The sequence below is a fragment of the Castanea sativa genome, chromosome 5 (assembly GCF_040712315.1).
Source record: "Castanea sativa cultivar Marrone di Chiusa Pesio chromosome 5, ASM4071231v1".
NCBI classification, from domain to species: domain Eukaryota; kingdom Viridiplantae; phylum Streptophyta; class Magnoliopsida; order Fagales; family Fagaceae; genus Castanea; species Castanea sativa.
Window position 1 is genome coordinate 16,726,977 of NC_134017.1, and position 16,748 is coordinate 16,743,724.

The 16,748-nt window shown below is 34.8% G+C and overlaps 1 protein-coding gene across 1 annotated transcript; it reads right to left on the bottom strand.

Moving 5' to 3' along the window:
* Positions 1 to 2,013: 2,013 nt before the first annotated feature.
* LOC142637201 (uncharacterized) lies at positions 2,014 to 4,984 on the bottom strand. The gene is made up of 3 exons (XM_075811488.1): positions 4,484 to 4,984; positions 3,896 to 4,311; positions 2,014 to 3,224 (listed from the first exon to the last, which is right to left on the bottom strand). The coding sequence occupies exons 1-3, from the start codon at positions 4,938 to 4,940 to the stop codon at positions 2,169 to 2,171; spliced, it is 1,929 nt and encodes a 642-aa protein (XP_075667603.1). The 5' UTR covers positions 4,941 to 4,984; the 3' UTR covers positions 2,014 to 2,168.
* Positions 4,985 to 16,748: the final 11,764 nt, after the last annotated feature.

The following is a 16,748-nucleotide window of genomic DNA, read 5'->3' on the forward strand; positions in this document are numbered from 1 at the left end:
AATTACAAAAGAGTGATCCTTTGATTCGATCTCCTTGAAATATTTGTTGATTGGAATTGTGGTAATGTGATTTTGATTTGAACACAAGATATCCTTCAATTTGGCTGAGGAATGGATCGAAGATCTTTGAAACGGAATTACAACGAATCTCTGGCCATAAGCTTGTTAGAAATTCTTTGTTCTTCGTGTTCTTCGTGTTTGAAGGTTTGTGGTGGAAGTTCTTCGGTGGTGGAAGTTCTTCGGTGCTTTAGAGGCTTGATTCCGTAGAGTTTCGTTGATTTATGGTGTATTAAGGTTCCTGGAGGCTTTTGAGCTTGATTCCGGTGAACTTTGAGATTTAGGCAAGTAGTTTGGATGACTTTGCTTCGAATGTTGTCTGTATTTTAGGTTGAAGTTCTTGAAATTCCTAGAGGCTTCGGAGTTTGATTCCGGCAGAGTTTCTGGATTTCTGAACTCAAGATATCTTCTTTCTTCTATCCTCCCAAATGTCTTAGGAAGGCTTCTATTTATAGGAGTTTAGGGGTGGGTGAGCGACACGTGGCGGAGTCTGATTGGTGACACTTGTCACAGCCTGATTGGTCCACTTATGTCATCGCTTACACGTGCTGGATTGCTTGTGTCATCGCTTACACGTGCAGGGCTGCTGGTGTCATCGTTTACGCATGCTGATGTAGTTTCATGCCTTTATTTCAATGACACTTGGCAAATTTCTATTGGAATCTGAATAGTGATGGCAAAACCTAGCAGCAGTATGTGGCGCTTTGTAATTGGTTGTATTTTGTGGACTTGGTAGTATGATGTGTCAGCTTGTGATAGGTCGGGAATTTTCCCTCTCTACAACTATATAGAGGGGATCTTCAAAAAGTGAGGATAAGAATTTTGAGGCACCTTTAATTCTCTAGATCAGTATTAACTTGCAAATTGAAGTTCATCGGAAGTTGGTGGTTCAGTATAATTAATGACAGCAAATGTCATGCAATTTTTTTGAGCTACTAGACAATGCAATGCATAAAATCAAGATGATTTTCATTATGCTAGGAATTAAATTGACAAATACCAAGACAATGTAATCTGGAGTAGGTCTGCATTCCTCAATCATTATGTGAAACATTAAACTTAGGACCTTGGAAGCTAAAAATTCTTGCTCAAGCCATAACAAGCCTGCTCAAGCTGTCCAACAATATCCAGATTCTTAGAGATAATGAGGGTCTTGGGTCTTGAAGTTTTTTTAGAGAAGCTAGGTGGGGCTTTTCTGCTAAGCTCTCTAGCCATTCTTTGAGAGGCACACAGATTGAGACTTTCTTTCCTTGGCTTCTTAAGCACGCAAGCAAAAAGGCAATTGTGTGGGAGCATTTTATGATGCTCATTTGTTGAACCAAAAAAATATATGTGAGTAGAGAGAGTTTGCGGATATGAGCTCCTGAGCAAAGCAGCAAAGTAGAATGAGATTGGCTTTGCTTCTCAAACTATCAAGCCCAAAGCAATTGCCTATCATTCTCTCCCATTTGGCTCTTGGGCTTGTGCTCTTATTTTTGTATCCTCTTGTCATAGCCAAGATTACGAAAGAACCCACGCCAAGTGCTCCATAAAATACCCCTTTTATTTTTCCACTCTTCTCTTAATCTTAAAAGAGAGTTTTTGTGAGTTGAGACCACATAGCCATTCCAGTGAGGTTCGCTGCAGTCAAACCTTGAGGGAGTTGCCTTGTCGTTTCAGAGGTTCTGGCTTTCTGTGAGCCAGGAGTTCATAGAGGAAATCACCATTGAAGGATTCTAGAGGTTCTGGGACTACTACCTTTCTATGGTAGGAAGGCAGGGATGGTGTTTCTACTTGTAGAGGTGGTATAGAGTTTAAGCTAACAAAGGTTTGATAATGATAAGTCACTGACTATTGTAATTATTCATAATGGATTTTTATGGGATTATTTCTGTCTAATGGTTTATCATTTCAAAAGGTTTTCTCCTTTAGTTGTCCACTTATTGATCATTCCCATTGTTACTATTTTATTGCTATAACTATTGATTTAATTGATATTACATAAAATGTGGTGTGTGTGTGTGTGTATATACAGAGAAACCTCACACTTCAAAGAAGCACAAGAGGAAAAAACATCCTGAACAAAAACAATATGTAAGAAAATCCTACATTGTTACCGCTACATTAAACGTTCAGTATGAGTGATATCCTTGATGGTATGTGCTCTCAACATCCGAAATTTGACTTTCTATGTCAACACCCTCCCCTCTATCCTTTCTTTGTTTTCTCAACTTCTGTTTCCGCAGCCAGTGATCAACCAGCATCACACCTAGGGCGAAAAAACTTGCTCCCAGGGTGCCAATGCTTACTGCTATTAGTGTGACAAACACCCATTCTGTCCCTTGACTGTGAGGGATGATCATCCATGTGGCTGCAGCAAAACCTGTTGTCATGAATGCCACAGCTACCCACATGACCTTGTGAGCAACCACCAAGAGTCTCATCTGTGGCTTCCTCTGATAGGGGATGATGCTGACAAGAACAACCACTATGGATAGAGAGGTAAACAATGCAAGGTTGTTGCTTATTGCAAAGACCTTGAAAGCTGTTGTTCTACCAAGTATCGACTTCCCTTTCATTTCTCCATCCTGAAAAAATCCACCAGGAGGGCTAATTCCAGCAGCAAAAGTAACTGTAGCAATCAAAATGGCAACAAGTGTTACAGTGTTCCTAGCATTTTGTAAGGCTTCCATGTATATTTTTTCATGCTGCTTATTTCGGTAAACATCACCTATATTTTCCTGGTGCCTTCTGATAAGATGTCTGTGTTGTCGCATATTGGTTGGGGATAAGGACTCTTGTTTATATGTTTCATTGCCAAATGTCTCTCCAACTCGGTCGCATGGTGATGATGTTCTAGAGTTGGTTCCCTTGCTTAATCTAGGTGAGCACTTCCATTCATAAGAAACCATTTCACTCATAACGGACACATCCAAATCATCATCTATGCAACCCTGCCATGAAGAATTCTTACGTATAATAGGCAGCTGATCATTGGTTCTATCTACTTCTGGCGAACAAGATAACAACTTGATACTGCTTTTACCACCAGCTTTAATGAACTTGGATTTAAGTCGCCGAATTTCTTTATTTTTCTTAGTCTTGTTGAGGATGTCAAGTGCTGTGAGTCCTTGAAAGTTCTGAGAATTAATCTCCACTTTTGTTTTGTTGATCAAGTACTCCACTATCTGGTACAAACGTACAATAAAGAGCACAATAAATAGACGTGTTCACATATAGATTGACATAATGCTTGTACCTTTAACTTTTTAAGTATAGTAGATTAGAGAATATATTAATTTTGCTTCTTGCATATCGATTTAATAACTTGATATGAAAGAACAAATCAATTCTAGAACATAACACAGGAGCAGAGTGATAATACCTAGATGATCAACTATGGACGCAAATGACCTTTAATTAATCTTTTTGTGAAGAAAGGATTCAGACAATGACACAGGAAACCAACATGAAATGATGTAGGTGGGAGACAGAACTGTTTACTCTCCCTGTTTTTTTATTTTATTTTATTTTAATATATATAAATGAATGAGCTAGTAAGTTTATTCATGAAAAGCACTAATTTAGCCAAAATTTGTGGCATCATAATTATTAATACCTACAATTTTCCAAAATTTCCAAGCATTTCAGAAAACTAGTCAAAACTATTTGGATTACAAGATGCACATGATGAGCCATATAAGTCAGCCATGAGAATTACACCAAGTTCATTTTATATTTCATGCTTGTGCTTTATGCCATCCTCGTTGTGATTGTAGTCTCATTTTATGTCTCATGCTTATGGTTTCAAAAAAAAAAAAAAAAAAACATAATTGAAATTAACATCCATTTCTCTCACCTGATGGTGCCCACCAGAAACTGCAGCATGTAAAATGGTGTTACCATTTCGATCTTGACGGTGCATGAGATTTGTACCATTGGAGACATGCACTAAGTACACTAGAGCATGATATTGACCATATCTCACAGCTAGATGAAACACTGTCTCTCCCTCATATGTGGCATAATGAAAAGATACCGAAGCCATCTTAACAAATTCTTCAAGGACTGAAACTCTGCCATGCATTGATGCCATATGCAGTGGTGTAAAACCATTGTTGTTATACTGCAGAGCGAGACTTGCATCACAGCTTAGGAGCATCCAGGTTATATCTGTGTGTCCACGGATACAAGCAAAATGCAATGGCAAGTTTCCATTCTCGTCAATCGTTAGAGCAAAGTTAGGACTCGCATCTAGTAACTCTCTAACAACATCTGCACCAAGAGTAGTCTAATTTTAATACTTAATAATTATCATATAGAATAAATGACTTGGTAAAAAAATATCACAAGGTGGACTTAAAAATCAATGGAAGTGCGTAAATCTTTCATGTGAATAGTTTATGAATGAGTATAATTTAACTAAGAAAAAACTCTTGCTACTTACCAGTATGTCCTTCATATGCAGCCACATGGATGCAAATTTGATCAAATACATTTTCCTCTAAACCTCTGAACGTCCCGGTATTATTTAAGAGGAGTTTCACTACGTCATAATGGCCATTACTACAAGCTATGAAAAACGCACTCTTGTTTTCAGAGTTGACCTTAGAGGCTGCCATTGGATTGGCCTCTAATAGCAGCTTCAAGACCTCGGCCTTCCCTTGGCGACAAGCTTCATGTATTGGAGTCTCAAGCTTCTTGTTTTCTGCAGCAACCAAGTCCGGACACAACTTAACAATTTCGGATACCATGTCAACGTGCCCTAACATCGAAGCAAGGTGTAATGCAGTGTCCAAGGAATCGGTTGTTCTTTGCTCAAGAATTCCTTCATTTGCTTGAAATAAACTGATCAAAGTGGGTGTGTCTTTTATCCTAATTGCCTCTAGAAGCCTAGAATCCATCTCCTTAAGCTTCAAAGCTATATTATGTTTTCCTACGAGGCTTCAACTTTATACTAAAAAGGAAAAATATGAGTTAAAAAGTTATGTTCCGGTCTTTTTAGACACCTATATATAGGAAATTAGCAATGATGCAAACTACTTCGTTTTTAGATGCTTTGAAAATCTGCTTGCAATTGGAAATGATAGAGAAATTGAGTAAGAAAGAATGTGTCTATTAAATTCCTGGACGGTTTATCTAATCCATAACGTACGTCAAATGTCAACTTCTTAGTGTCTTCTAGGAATGTGTCTTTTGACTTCCTAAATAATGTTTTTAGTCAATAAGAATCTTTATGTTTCGTGGTTTTGACATTGTATATGTGAATACATATTTTTCCGCGTTGTATTCTTTCCCCGAAACCTTGTTTCCAAGACTTCAGTGTGGGAAACTAAGAATTTTTTGCTAAGAAAGTTTTTCGTTTTTGTTTGATTTGTACTTTGCCCTTGCCCGGAAAATGCTAAGGAAAAAGGAAGCTATTGGAGATGAGGATTCAGAACAAGGTTGGGCCCCCAATACTAGTTGTGATCCATAATCATTGGGAAACTTCTTTTAAGACTTTCTAAGGCATTGTTTTGTCGGCCTTGATATTTTATGGTTTAAGTTGATGATAAGAGTAAAGCCCCACGGCTTTCCCAATCCTTTTCAAGCTTCAAGATAAAAGTATGACAGTCGTTTATTGTCAATAAATAAGGTCTATTTAGATACTGCTTATTTGGTTGAAAACTAAAAACTAAAAATAATAATAAATTACTGTTCACTTTTTTTTTTACTGTTTATATGCATTGGTGCATTGTTCATGTCCCATGAACAGTGCACTAGGCGCTACTACTTTTAAAAAAAAAAAAACGTGGACATGGGAAGCACAAAGCGCGCTTCCCAAACGCTCACATAGAGTTCCATTTTTGTCGTTCGAGTGTCATCAAGGGGCGTTAAATCATTGATTAAGGGAGTTATTGGTGGAAGATAACACATTGGGAACTGCCTTAAATAGTTAATATAACATACAGAGACACACTTAATCTAAAAGGCCTATACTATACTAATAACCTATTATTTTCATCATTATTCAATGTGAAACTTTACTCACACGTGTACACTCAACGATCTCACTCTCACATGTGAGTTTTTGCCATTTTGTGGTCATGAACAAGTCTTACTTGTTCCCTCTTACCTTATGGACTTTTTCTTCATCAACATGTCATCCATGAGCCTTTCATATGCCATCCATGAAAATCACATATCAACCTTGCATGGAAACCCCACACGTCCACTTTCATGGGAATCTCGCGCCACACTGTTATTTAGCACCATTATCAACACTCATTTGTTGGGTCTTTTTCTAGATTTTTTATGTGGGCTTTATGGACTTGCCTTGATTGATATACTATCCACACCCCAATTGTGAAAGGGGCCCATCCCTGCTCTATTTGTGAAATGACTCTAAGTACACATACCCCGTTCTCGGTCCAATGGAGAAAGGGAACTCGATGACCTTAACCTCTTTGCCTGCATACCACCATGAGTTCTAATACTACTTGCTGGGGAGATAACACCTTAGGGAACCTCCTTGAGTATTAATATAACATATAAAGACACATTTAACCCAAAGGGATTAAGTCGGTTATAAGCTCAACTATATTATATTAAGTACTCATTCTTCTCATTATTATTATTAGTTGCTGAGTTTCTTCTCATTATTATTCAATGTGGGATTTCACTCACATATGTACACCTAACACGAGTACACAACTTGCACAATCAAGTGAAGAGAAAAAGAAAAGAATTTTTTTTTAAAAATTTTTGGTAGAGAAAGATTATAGATAGTGAACTTGTCTCTATCTTGCTGTTAATTGGCCAAATGATGCTGTATTTGAAACTCCATTATAAGTTCATCCTCAAAACAACAGCCAATCAAAAGTGTCAAAGTATTTTGATAAACAATTGCTTTTGTACGTGATACCATAAACATCTACCAGAGTGATAATTTTCTCCTATTTACTATACTAAGTATTTTATGTTGTTATTTTGAGAAAGTTAATTACTTGATTTTTATAGTTCATAAAAAAATTACTTAATTGTTATAGTTCATTTAATGTGTGGCTTTTAGGTCTCCTCTTTAGTTAGGCTTATAAATAGCACATCTGTAAGAATTCTCCTTATCGGTCCCAAACCTCCTTTGATAATTAGAGATGGGGCAACGGGGTAGAGTAAGACCGGATCATGGGTGCTCAACTCCTGCCCCACAAGGCAGTTGCCCTGCCTTGCCCCATCTAGCCGCATTAATTATAATAATATAAAATTATACTTAAAATTACAATTAAATTGTTCACATAAAATGGTTTGGCCCGTTGTGACTAGCCATTGTAACTCCTTTAAGGACTTGTTATGGAGCTTATTGATGGCAGATCAACCCAAAAATGAGTTGGCAACTAAGGTGGTTACATGCACTTGGGCTTTATGGCACAATAGAAATGAGGTTAGACTTGAGGGAGCAAGGAAGACCGGTAAGGTGATGTTACAGTGGGCATTGCAGTACCTGGAAGAGTATTATGCAGCTATGGAGTTACCCACATCACCCTCAGTTCCAGTTGTCCAAGGACTAACAGGGACTCCTCCACCCGATCCTTCCTTCAAAATCAATGTGGATGGCACGACTTTCTCGAAGCGAGGAGTAGTAGGGATCGGCGTTGTTATTACAGATGCTTAGGGTCAGGTTGCAGCGGTGCTAAGCAAAAAATTCAATGCCCCTCTAGGGGAAATTGAGATGGAAGCGAAGGCTCTTGAGGCTATGATGCAGTTTGCTAAGGACATTGGTATTTAGGATTTCATTCTGGAAAGTGATTCCTTGTCTTTATTTTGTGGTTTAACCAGACTGTCTCCATCTCCCTCCTCAGTGGATTCTATAGTGCAGGGGCTGCTAGAGTTTTGCAATGAATTTTGAAAGGTTTCCTTTTCCCATGTACATCGTCAGGGTAATAGATCGGCTTATCTTTTAGCTAAACATACCAAGGGCATTGTTGATTTCTCTACCTGGAGGGAAGAGAATCCTTGTTTATTAAAACAAGCTCTTCTCCATGATGTATTATCTCTTGCTCTGGCCTAATAAAAGTTTGTTTTTTTCCCATAAAAAAAATAAAAAATAAAAAACAAAAAACTTGTTTCTCAAATAAAAAATCACAATAACTCTATAAACAAAATTATGAGACTGAAATTCCCTCTCTCCTACACTTAATAAAATATTCATCTGCTCTCTCTCTCTTTCTCTCTCTCAACCCAACCCCATTGCTTAACTCTCTAAAATTTCTCTTTCCTACCAGCCGGCCCTAATTCACCAACACTAGGGGTGATAAAATCTGACACGACCTATGAACCCAACACAACTAACCCGTTTATAAATAGGTTATGGGTTGAGGTTAAACGAGTTTGGGCCATATTCGGGTTGACACGATTAACCCGTTTAATAAACGGGTTGTGTTCACGTTCAACATGTGAACCTGTCTTACCAGTTTGACTCATTTAGCTTATAAAGTTATTAGTTATTTTGATATTATTGCTTAATTTATGATTGTTTTATATGTTTATTACTATATTTATGGTTGTAATTGTATTTTAATTTTAGATATCTGGGAATTGATAAAAATTATATAGGTTAGGTATGAGCTATTAATCAAATAGATTATTAAACGGGTCATTTGTACTGACTTTTATATGACTTGTTAATTAAACGAGTTAAACATGTCGGGTCAGGTTGACTTATTTAATAAACATGTCATGTTCGGGTCGAGGATTTCTGACACGTTTACTAAACAGTTCAAGTTCCGGGCAACCCATATAGTCGAATACTTATGGATCGAGACGACACGAACTTGACTCGTGAATATGAATTGCCATCCCTAACCAACACATAATTAATCCATCAAAACAACTATACCAAAAATCACACACAATACCCAAATCTGCAAAATCAAGACCCATAATCAAGCGACGATGGTAAAATGGAGAGGGGATTGCATGAAAAGAAAAAAAAAAAATCACTAACTATAGTATGTAGATATTGCATTTCATCAAAAGGCAAACCTGTCATTTCACAATTTAAGGTCAAAATGGTAATTTGGACGGTTGGATTTCTTTTTTCTTTCTTTCTTTTTATTTTATTTTATTATTTTTTTTTAGAAGGACAGTTGGATTTCTTAAATACGCATTTTTTTTTGGGTAGAATAATCTAAAAGTTATAAAGATCAAAACAATATTTATTGAGTTTTAATTGGACCACCAGATTGAAAGTGTGCATGTCAAAATATGAAGGCTACTTTGTAGATTGATAAAATTCAAAAAATTCTCAATCATGTTCAATAATAATATCCCTAAATTAAATCCCATATCAATACTTTATTTATTCATGTTTAAATCTTTAGAATAACATTTCACAATCTAAGTGTGCGGTAGGCTCCAAATTAAAAGGTCAGCTTGCTTTACTATTCACTTTATTTTCGCTACTATTCATGAGTTTTACTACACTTTTTGATATTATTTATGGATCTCACTATACTAATTTAGCTAACTTTTACCTTTCTCTATAGCACTTTTAACCAAATTTTTTTAATTTCAACAAAATAAGCTAATAACAAACAAATACTTAGTGGAATAGGATCAAAGCATATAAAACACTTACGCAGAAAGTACAACAAAAAGTATAACGACGGAAACAAAAGGTGCAATCTTAATCTCAACTCTCAAGACCTTGCCTTATCAAGCCTGTCTTGGCAACCACCTCCATGTATGTTACGCCTTCCCTAAGCTTCCCCAAACGGACTTGTGAAAAAAATTGATTCTAGGCTTGGTCAAATGGTGGTTTTGTTTGTCCCATGTATGATGTAACAAAAAGGACTAAACATGATTCTCGTCTTTTCATGCTCATGTTCTTACCCTTTTTTTGGAGGGGAGGGGGGTTGCTTGGGGCTTGGAAATTAGTATATTCCTTAAAATTTATATTTAACCTTTTTTTTTTAAGCTTCAAATTTTCATGAACCAAAACAAGATCTTTGTGTTCTATAAAGTAAACGGGAAATATACATTCACTTTGTGGTTTTTCAACCATACTTTTTTTCTTATATTTAACGGTTTCATCCTCACATTGTGCAGTTTCAACATCACATGTGTCAGTTCTTTTCTCACATTTGGTGGTTCTTACTTTTTTTCTCACATTTAACAGTTTCATCCTCACATTATGCGGTTCCAACATCACATACGACAGTTCTTTTGTCACATTGGGTGGTTCCCTTACTTTTTTCTCATACTTGACAGTTCCATCCTCACATTGTGCAGTTCCAACATCACATGTGACAGTTCTTTTCTCACATTTGATGGTTCCCATATTTTTTTCTCACAGTTGACGGTTTCATCCTCACATTGTGCAGTTCTAATATCATATATAATAGTTCTTTTGTCACATTAGATGGTTCATTTACTTTTTTTCTCACACTTGATGGTTCTATCCTCACATTGTGCAGTTTCAACATCACATGTGACAGTTATTTTTTCACATTTAATGGTTCCTTTACTTTTTTTCTCACATTTGACGGTTTCATCCTCATATTGTGCGGTTATAACATCACATTTGACAGTTCTTTTGTCACATTGGGTAGTTCCCTTACTTTTTTCTCACATTTGATGGTTTCATCCTCACATTGTACAGTTCCAACATCACATGTGACAGTTCTTTTCTTACATTTAGTGGTTTCCTTACTTTTTTCTCATAGTTAACGATTTCATCCTCACATTGTGCAGTTCCAACATCACATGTGCCAGTTCTTGTCTCATATTTGGTGGTTCCCTTACTTTTTTTTTTCTCACATTTAACGGTTTCATTCTCACACTGTGCAGTTCCAACATCACATGTGTTAGTTCTTTTCTCACATTTGGTGATTCCCTTACTTTTTTTTTCCTTACATTTAACGGTTTCATCCTCACTTTATGCGGTTCCAACATCACATACGACAGTTCTTTTGTCACATTGGGTGGTTCCCTTATTTTTTTCTCATACTTAACTGTTTCATCCTCACATTATGCAGTTTCAACATCACATGTGACAGTTCTTTTCTCATATTTGATGGTTCCCTTATTTTTTTCTCACACTTGATGGTTCCATCCTCATATTGTGCAGTTCCAAAATCATATAAATCACATGTGACAGTTCTTTTCTCACATTTGGTGGTTCCTTTACCTTTTTTTTTTCTTACATTTGACGGTTTCATCCTCACATTGTGTAGTTCCATCTTCACATTGTGCAGTTCCAACATCACATGTATCATCTTGGTTCATTTTGTCTTGAACTGGAGATGTAGACTTTTTCTTAGATTCTTTTTTAACATGAACTGTATCATCTTGGTCCATTTTGTCTTGGATTGGAGATGTAGACCCTTTCTTAGGCAGCACATTTGTCTCATTTTCAAGCTCTTTTACAATATCATTTAGGTCTAAATCAATGGTATATCCAGTACGTTCCCTTTTTGCTACATTCTTTAACTCCAAACAAATAGGTTTGGATGTACCATCTTGGTGCATTTTGTCTTGAACTGGAGATGAAGACTCTTTCTTAGATTCTTTTTTAACATGAACTATATCATCTTGGTCCATTTTGTCTTGGACTGGAGATGTAGACTCTTTCTTAGGCAGCACATTTGTCTCATTTTTAAGGTCTTCTACAATATCATTTAGGTCCAAATCAATGGTATGTCCAATACGTTCCCTTTTTGCTACATTCTTTAACTCCAAAACAATATCATTCTTAAATGTTTCAATATTGTTTGCAATGACATTCTTCAACTCCAAAACAATATATTTCTTAAATGTTTCCATATTTTTTGCAATGACATTCACAATGTTATGCAAAACTAGCATATCATCTCTAATACTTGTTAATGATTGCTCAAATCTCCGAGTTGCTTCATCAGAGTCTTGTGGATTAATTTATAGGAACAATCATAAAAAAAAAAAAAAAAGTTCATTATCAAAAAATCATCAAAGTCATACAATTTATTGGGTGGAAACAATTCCATATTTGGCTTGTGTTCATCCCTACATGGCATAGCATGAGACTGATTAATATGTTGCTTTTCCAATGGAATATTGGCAGTCTCATATCCACCCTCCATTTGTGTTACTACTAGCTATGATAAACATAAAATAAATAATGTCAATTACATACGGTAAAAATTCAAATAAGCACTAGATTTAATAGAATAATAAGTATTCAAACATTATAAAAAATCAGTTGTTACCTTAGGACTATCAAAACCTCCAATTAAATGTAACTAGTAAGTTGCTCGTGCGATGCACGGATAATATTGTAATATTTTATGTAAGATAAGTTTGGAGAATGTTGTACACATATTATACCATAATTGTCATAAAATTTTGTTAGTAAGAGTTCATTATAAAAAGTAACAAAAGCTAAACAAAATAATGAAATAAAGATGAAAAAAACCTTAATAAACCAAATGCTAAAATCCTCGATTCATACATTATTGAAATTCATAGAAAAGAAAGCACACACAACATATAGATCATTATACATTCATCATTAAACCAAAACTCAAAAAAAAAAAAAAAAACCATTAACCCAAAACTCAATTTATTGTTGGAAAAAAGTCAATATGTATTTCTTTAATGAAATATCAAGAAACTTACTCAAGAAATGAGCTTTGGAGTCTAAAGAATGCGGATTGAATAGTCGCGTTATTTTTCCTTTACAAATTCAATTGCCTTTGACTAAATCCCTTCCACCCTACCACTGCACATCCTTGGTGTGATGATCACTCCACAAGTATAAGTGCTTGTAGGGGTATGGGGAGTAAGGGTCGGGGTTCAAGTCTCCAAGAGAGAGCTTCATACACATATATACTTAGACTTGGCTAGAGTAAAATTTTTATTTTGTATCAAAAAAAAAAAAAAAAACACCTCCACCCTAGATGATTACTGCTTGATCCCTATAATCCAATTTATGATTTACAACATGTTTAGCTTTTGTTTATTTTGAAAATACCAGTCTCCTCAAGTCATATGCTAAGATTAGACAATCTTGAAATGACAATGACAATGTGACTTTTACACTAAATAAACAATTATTGACTTCTCAGTTCTAGACTTCAAGCATCTTTTGGAAATCGATATACACAATAACGCAACCTATAACAGAAAATAGGAAAACAAAGAATCTCACGATCTTAACCCTACCGATTATAAGTGAAGAAATGAAATTTTGAAAATAACAAAAGATAGCTTGAACTCATACATGTCAAGGCCACTTAATGTGCGATGGATAGTCACTGACTACAACAAAAGATCACAAGAGCAATAGGTTTCTTCCATTGGCTTGGTGTTTTAAAAAATTGTGAGTATGGAAACAAAATTTGAGAGTAGCAGTAGTTTAGGAAATTTAATTATTAAAAGTTTTTTTTTTTGAAGAGAAAGAAAGTTTTTTCAAGAGAGAAAGAAAGAGAATGGAGGCATATGGTCAAAGTTGAGAGGGGAAGGCAAAGTGTGAGAGAGAGGTTGGGGAGTCAAAGATTTAGAAAATCCTACATTAATTATTATAGCAGAGTATTGATAATGTACATAATGTGAAAACAAAAAGTTGAAAACCAAAACGTCATTTTGGAGGCAAGCTATAATTAATGCATCTACACAATCATAAAGGCAGAAACTTTTTATATAATTAATGTAAAAACCTGCCATACTAAAAAAAAAGACTAATAGGTGAGGGAAACTTTGTTTATGAGATGTTTGTATGTAAATTCATAACCATAAAATAATAAGGATTCCCATAGAATAAAATAAAATAATAATGATTATAGTAAATAAAAGATATGGATTTGTGTAATTTAGGCAACAGAAATGCTAGAAGATTATCTATCTCGATCTCATTAGTTATTAGTATCCCTTTTTATTAAAAAAAAAAAAAAAAAAAAACTGAAACATTTGGTATACTAAAAGACATAAAGAAGAGAGAGAGTTGTGATGTAAACTTAGTCAATTAATGAGAGAGTTGGATGATTGTAGAGAAATTTCATAGAAGGTGCCACTTGGCAAAAGCTTAGACCCTCACACAATGAGGTCTCTGCTTTTATATATATATTGATTTCAGCATCCTTTGCTTAGCTTCCTCTTTTCCCCCAAAAACAAATACATGGTCGAAGTCGTTTGGAAACATGTTCAGCGTCAATTTCAACGTTAACGTGTTCAAAATAAAACAACTGCAAATGTATAAAATGTTTATAAAATTATAATCAAGATTCATAAAAATTTTAGAAACAAAATTGTATTATAGATGTAACTATTTACTACACATTACCATTAATAACAACATGCAACCATCAACTGCAACAAGATTCTTGTCTTTATGTTTGCGTACATCTTGAATGAGAAAATCTAGCACGACTTCGCCCAATTTAAGTTTCTAATCTCTTCAAGATTACGACAAATTAAAATAAAAGACCATTTCATATAAGATTTTGTGGTGGGACATAATAAAGTACCCTCTATAAACAGCAAAAAATAACTCACAAATTTATTTTCGGATGTTTCAATCTTATTCAACTCATCCTCTAAAAGCTTAATTGGTATATCCCCTTCCACATTTAATCCATATTGTCGGCACATATGATTTATCTCTTCTGCGCTCCCAACAATAGATATATCAACCCCATTTGATTTTATTCCTAATATATTCTACATCTTCAATGGAAATCGGTAACCTCTTACCACAAATATCCAATGCACATGAATTTTGGTCAAAATGATCAATTAACCATTTGCATAAATCTCTATTTAAGTTTATTTCCTTTAAATCCAACAAACTACCAAACCCTAACTCTTGTATGACAAATTTTTGACTTGGATTCAATTTGTTAACCATTGAACGAACGCGACCAAGGGTACACCGAGTATCTAATAAAACCTACATTAGAAAATGAATAAAAAAGGTTTTATAACGAAATTTAATACATAGTGATGCATTCTAAAAGTTTCATATGTAAATACTTACTTTACGTGGTTTGCAAGGAATATTATGTGTTAAATTTGCATAATTTTCAGAATTCTTACGTCCTTCCCTCCTATACTCTAATTTAGAGTCGTCATCAAGTTTATTCCACTTTTTTGTAATCTCATCCTTAACCTGTAATTTTAGATTTTCACACTCAAATATGATGTCCATGAATATGTAAACTAAACAATAATAACAACCTAAAAAATATATAAGTATTACTCAACTTATAGCTTTGCTTATCTTGACAATGCCTTCAGCTTTCATCATTTCTACTTGTTTTTTACTAAAAATCCAAATTGAACAAAACAGACTTTCTTGAATATAACAACAGGAAAAATAAAACAAGTGAATATATACTGAATTATGTGAATCTTACTAATAAATTATAAATGCTCCAAGTGGTCTTTTCGGGGGCATAACTTGGGGAGCATCTTGCTCTTCAATGTTCTTCACTCTCCCCATACTCCCATCGCAATATAGCATGAAAAAAAAAAACAAGGTAAGCAATAACATACATTAAAAAGTAAATACATTTCACGGTTGAAAGATCCTACAAATGTTTTTTTTCACTCGAAATGGTTGATAATTCTTAAATACATTTCACGGTTGACTTCGATAATTCATATATTCCAATCAATGAATTATGTACCATATAATTTATATATCTTGAATCAACAGAAGCCCAAACAGATGAATAGGATCCCTAATAATGAGAGAAATGAAAAAAGTAGGCCAGATTATCATTAATCAAAAAGGTTGAACAAGATACAATACAAGCAACGCTGGAAATAATGTAAAATGCCAATGACCCAATTGGTTTGAAGCTTAAGAGATTTCTATGAATTTCAAAAAATAATAATAGGGGAAATTTTTCATCTGCCTTCATTTTCATTTCCCCCTTCCCATTCTCTATCTTTCAAGTTTCAAATAGAAATTGTTTTTCTCCTAAATGTAAGTTTCAACATACTAATTTCTCAATAAACTGATATAGTATATATAATCCACAGAATTACTCTAAAAATTATAGCAGATTTTATTCCATAATCCTAAAGCTTGGGGCACATCATGAGACTTGGACAGTTTGCACGGCATTAACTACCCTATATATGACCTTCCATCACCCTGCACTCCTATATATAAAGATGCCACTTCGAGACACAAACCTTACTCATTGCCTAAACTCACTGGAAATGGCAACTAGAGTGTTATGGGTTCCCTTTGCCCCAATTTGCATGATATTTGCAATGCTTCTATCGGTGGTAGCCATGATCCCAATGCTAGACCAACAATTGTGCCCCCACTGAAATTCAACACTATTACCTATTAAATGGGTAGACGTAAAATTATCACAACTCTCCCCACAAATAAAAATTTAAGCTAAATAATTATTATTGTGAGGTAGAAAGTCTCATACAAGTTTGCTAGAACAAAACCAAATTTTCTTTGAAGGAGTGCCAACATAAGTTGCTATAACATAAAAGCAATATGTATAAATTAATTTAAAAGGAAATCTAGCTCAGTGAAATCATTTTGGTTGCATAGAGTCACTAACTAGGCAATGGAATTTCATAGAGGTGTGTTGGTACCAAACATATAAATAAGGTGGTGTCTACTCAACTTGGTACTGATGTAATATGAATGGTTTCAATCCTAAGAATAAGAATTAGGGAGACATTGATGATTTTACTTCTTAGTAAAATAAACATAAAGACTTATGATA

Excerpts from the sequence above, each read along its gene's own strand:
- LOC142637201 (XM_075811488.1), bottom strand. The coding sequence starts at position 4,940 with ATGGATTCTAGGCTTCTAGAGGCAATTAGGATAAAAGACACACCCACT. Across the intron at positions 4,312-4,483 it reads TGCATATGAAGGACATACTG|ATGTTGTTAGAGAGTTACTA; the intron begins GTAAGTAGCAAG and ends CTCTTGGTGCAG. Across the intron at positions 3,225-3,895 it reads TTTCTGGTGGGCACCATCAG|ATAGTGGAGTACTTGATCAA; the intron begins GTGAGAGAAATG and ends CGTTTGTACCAG.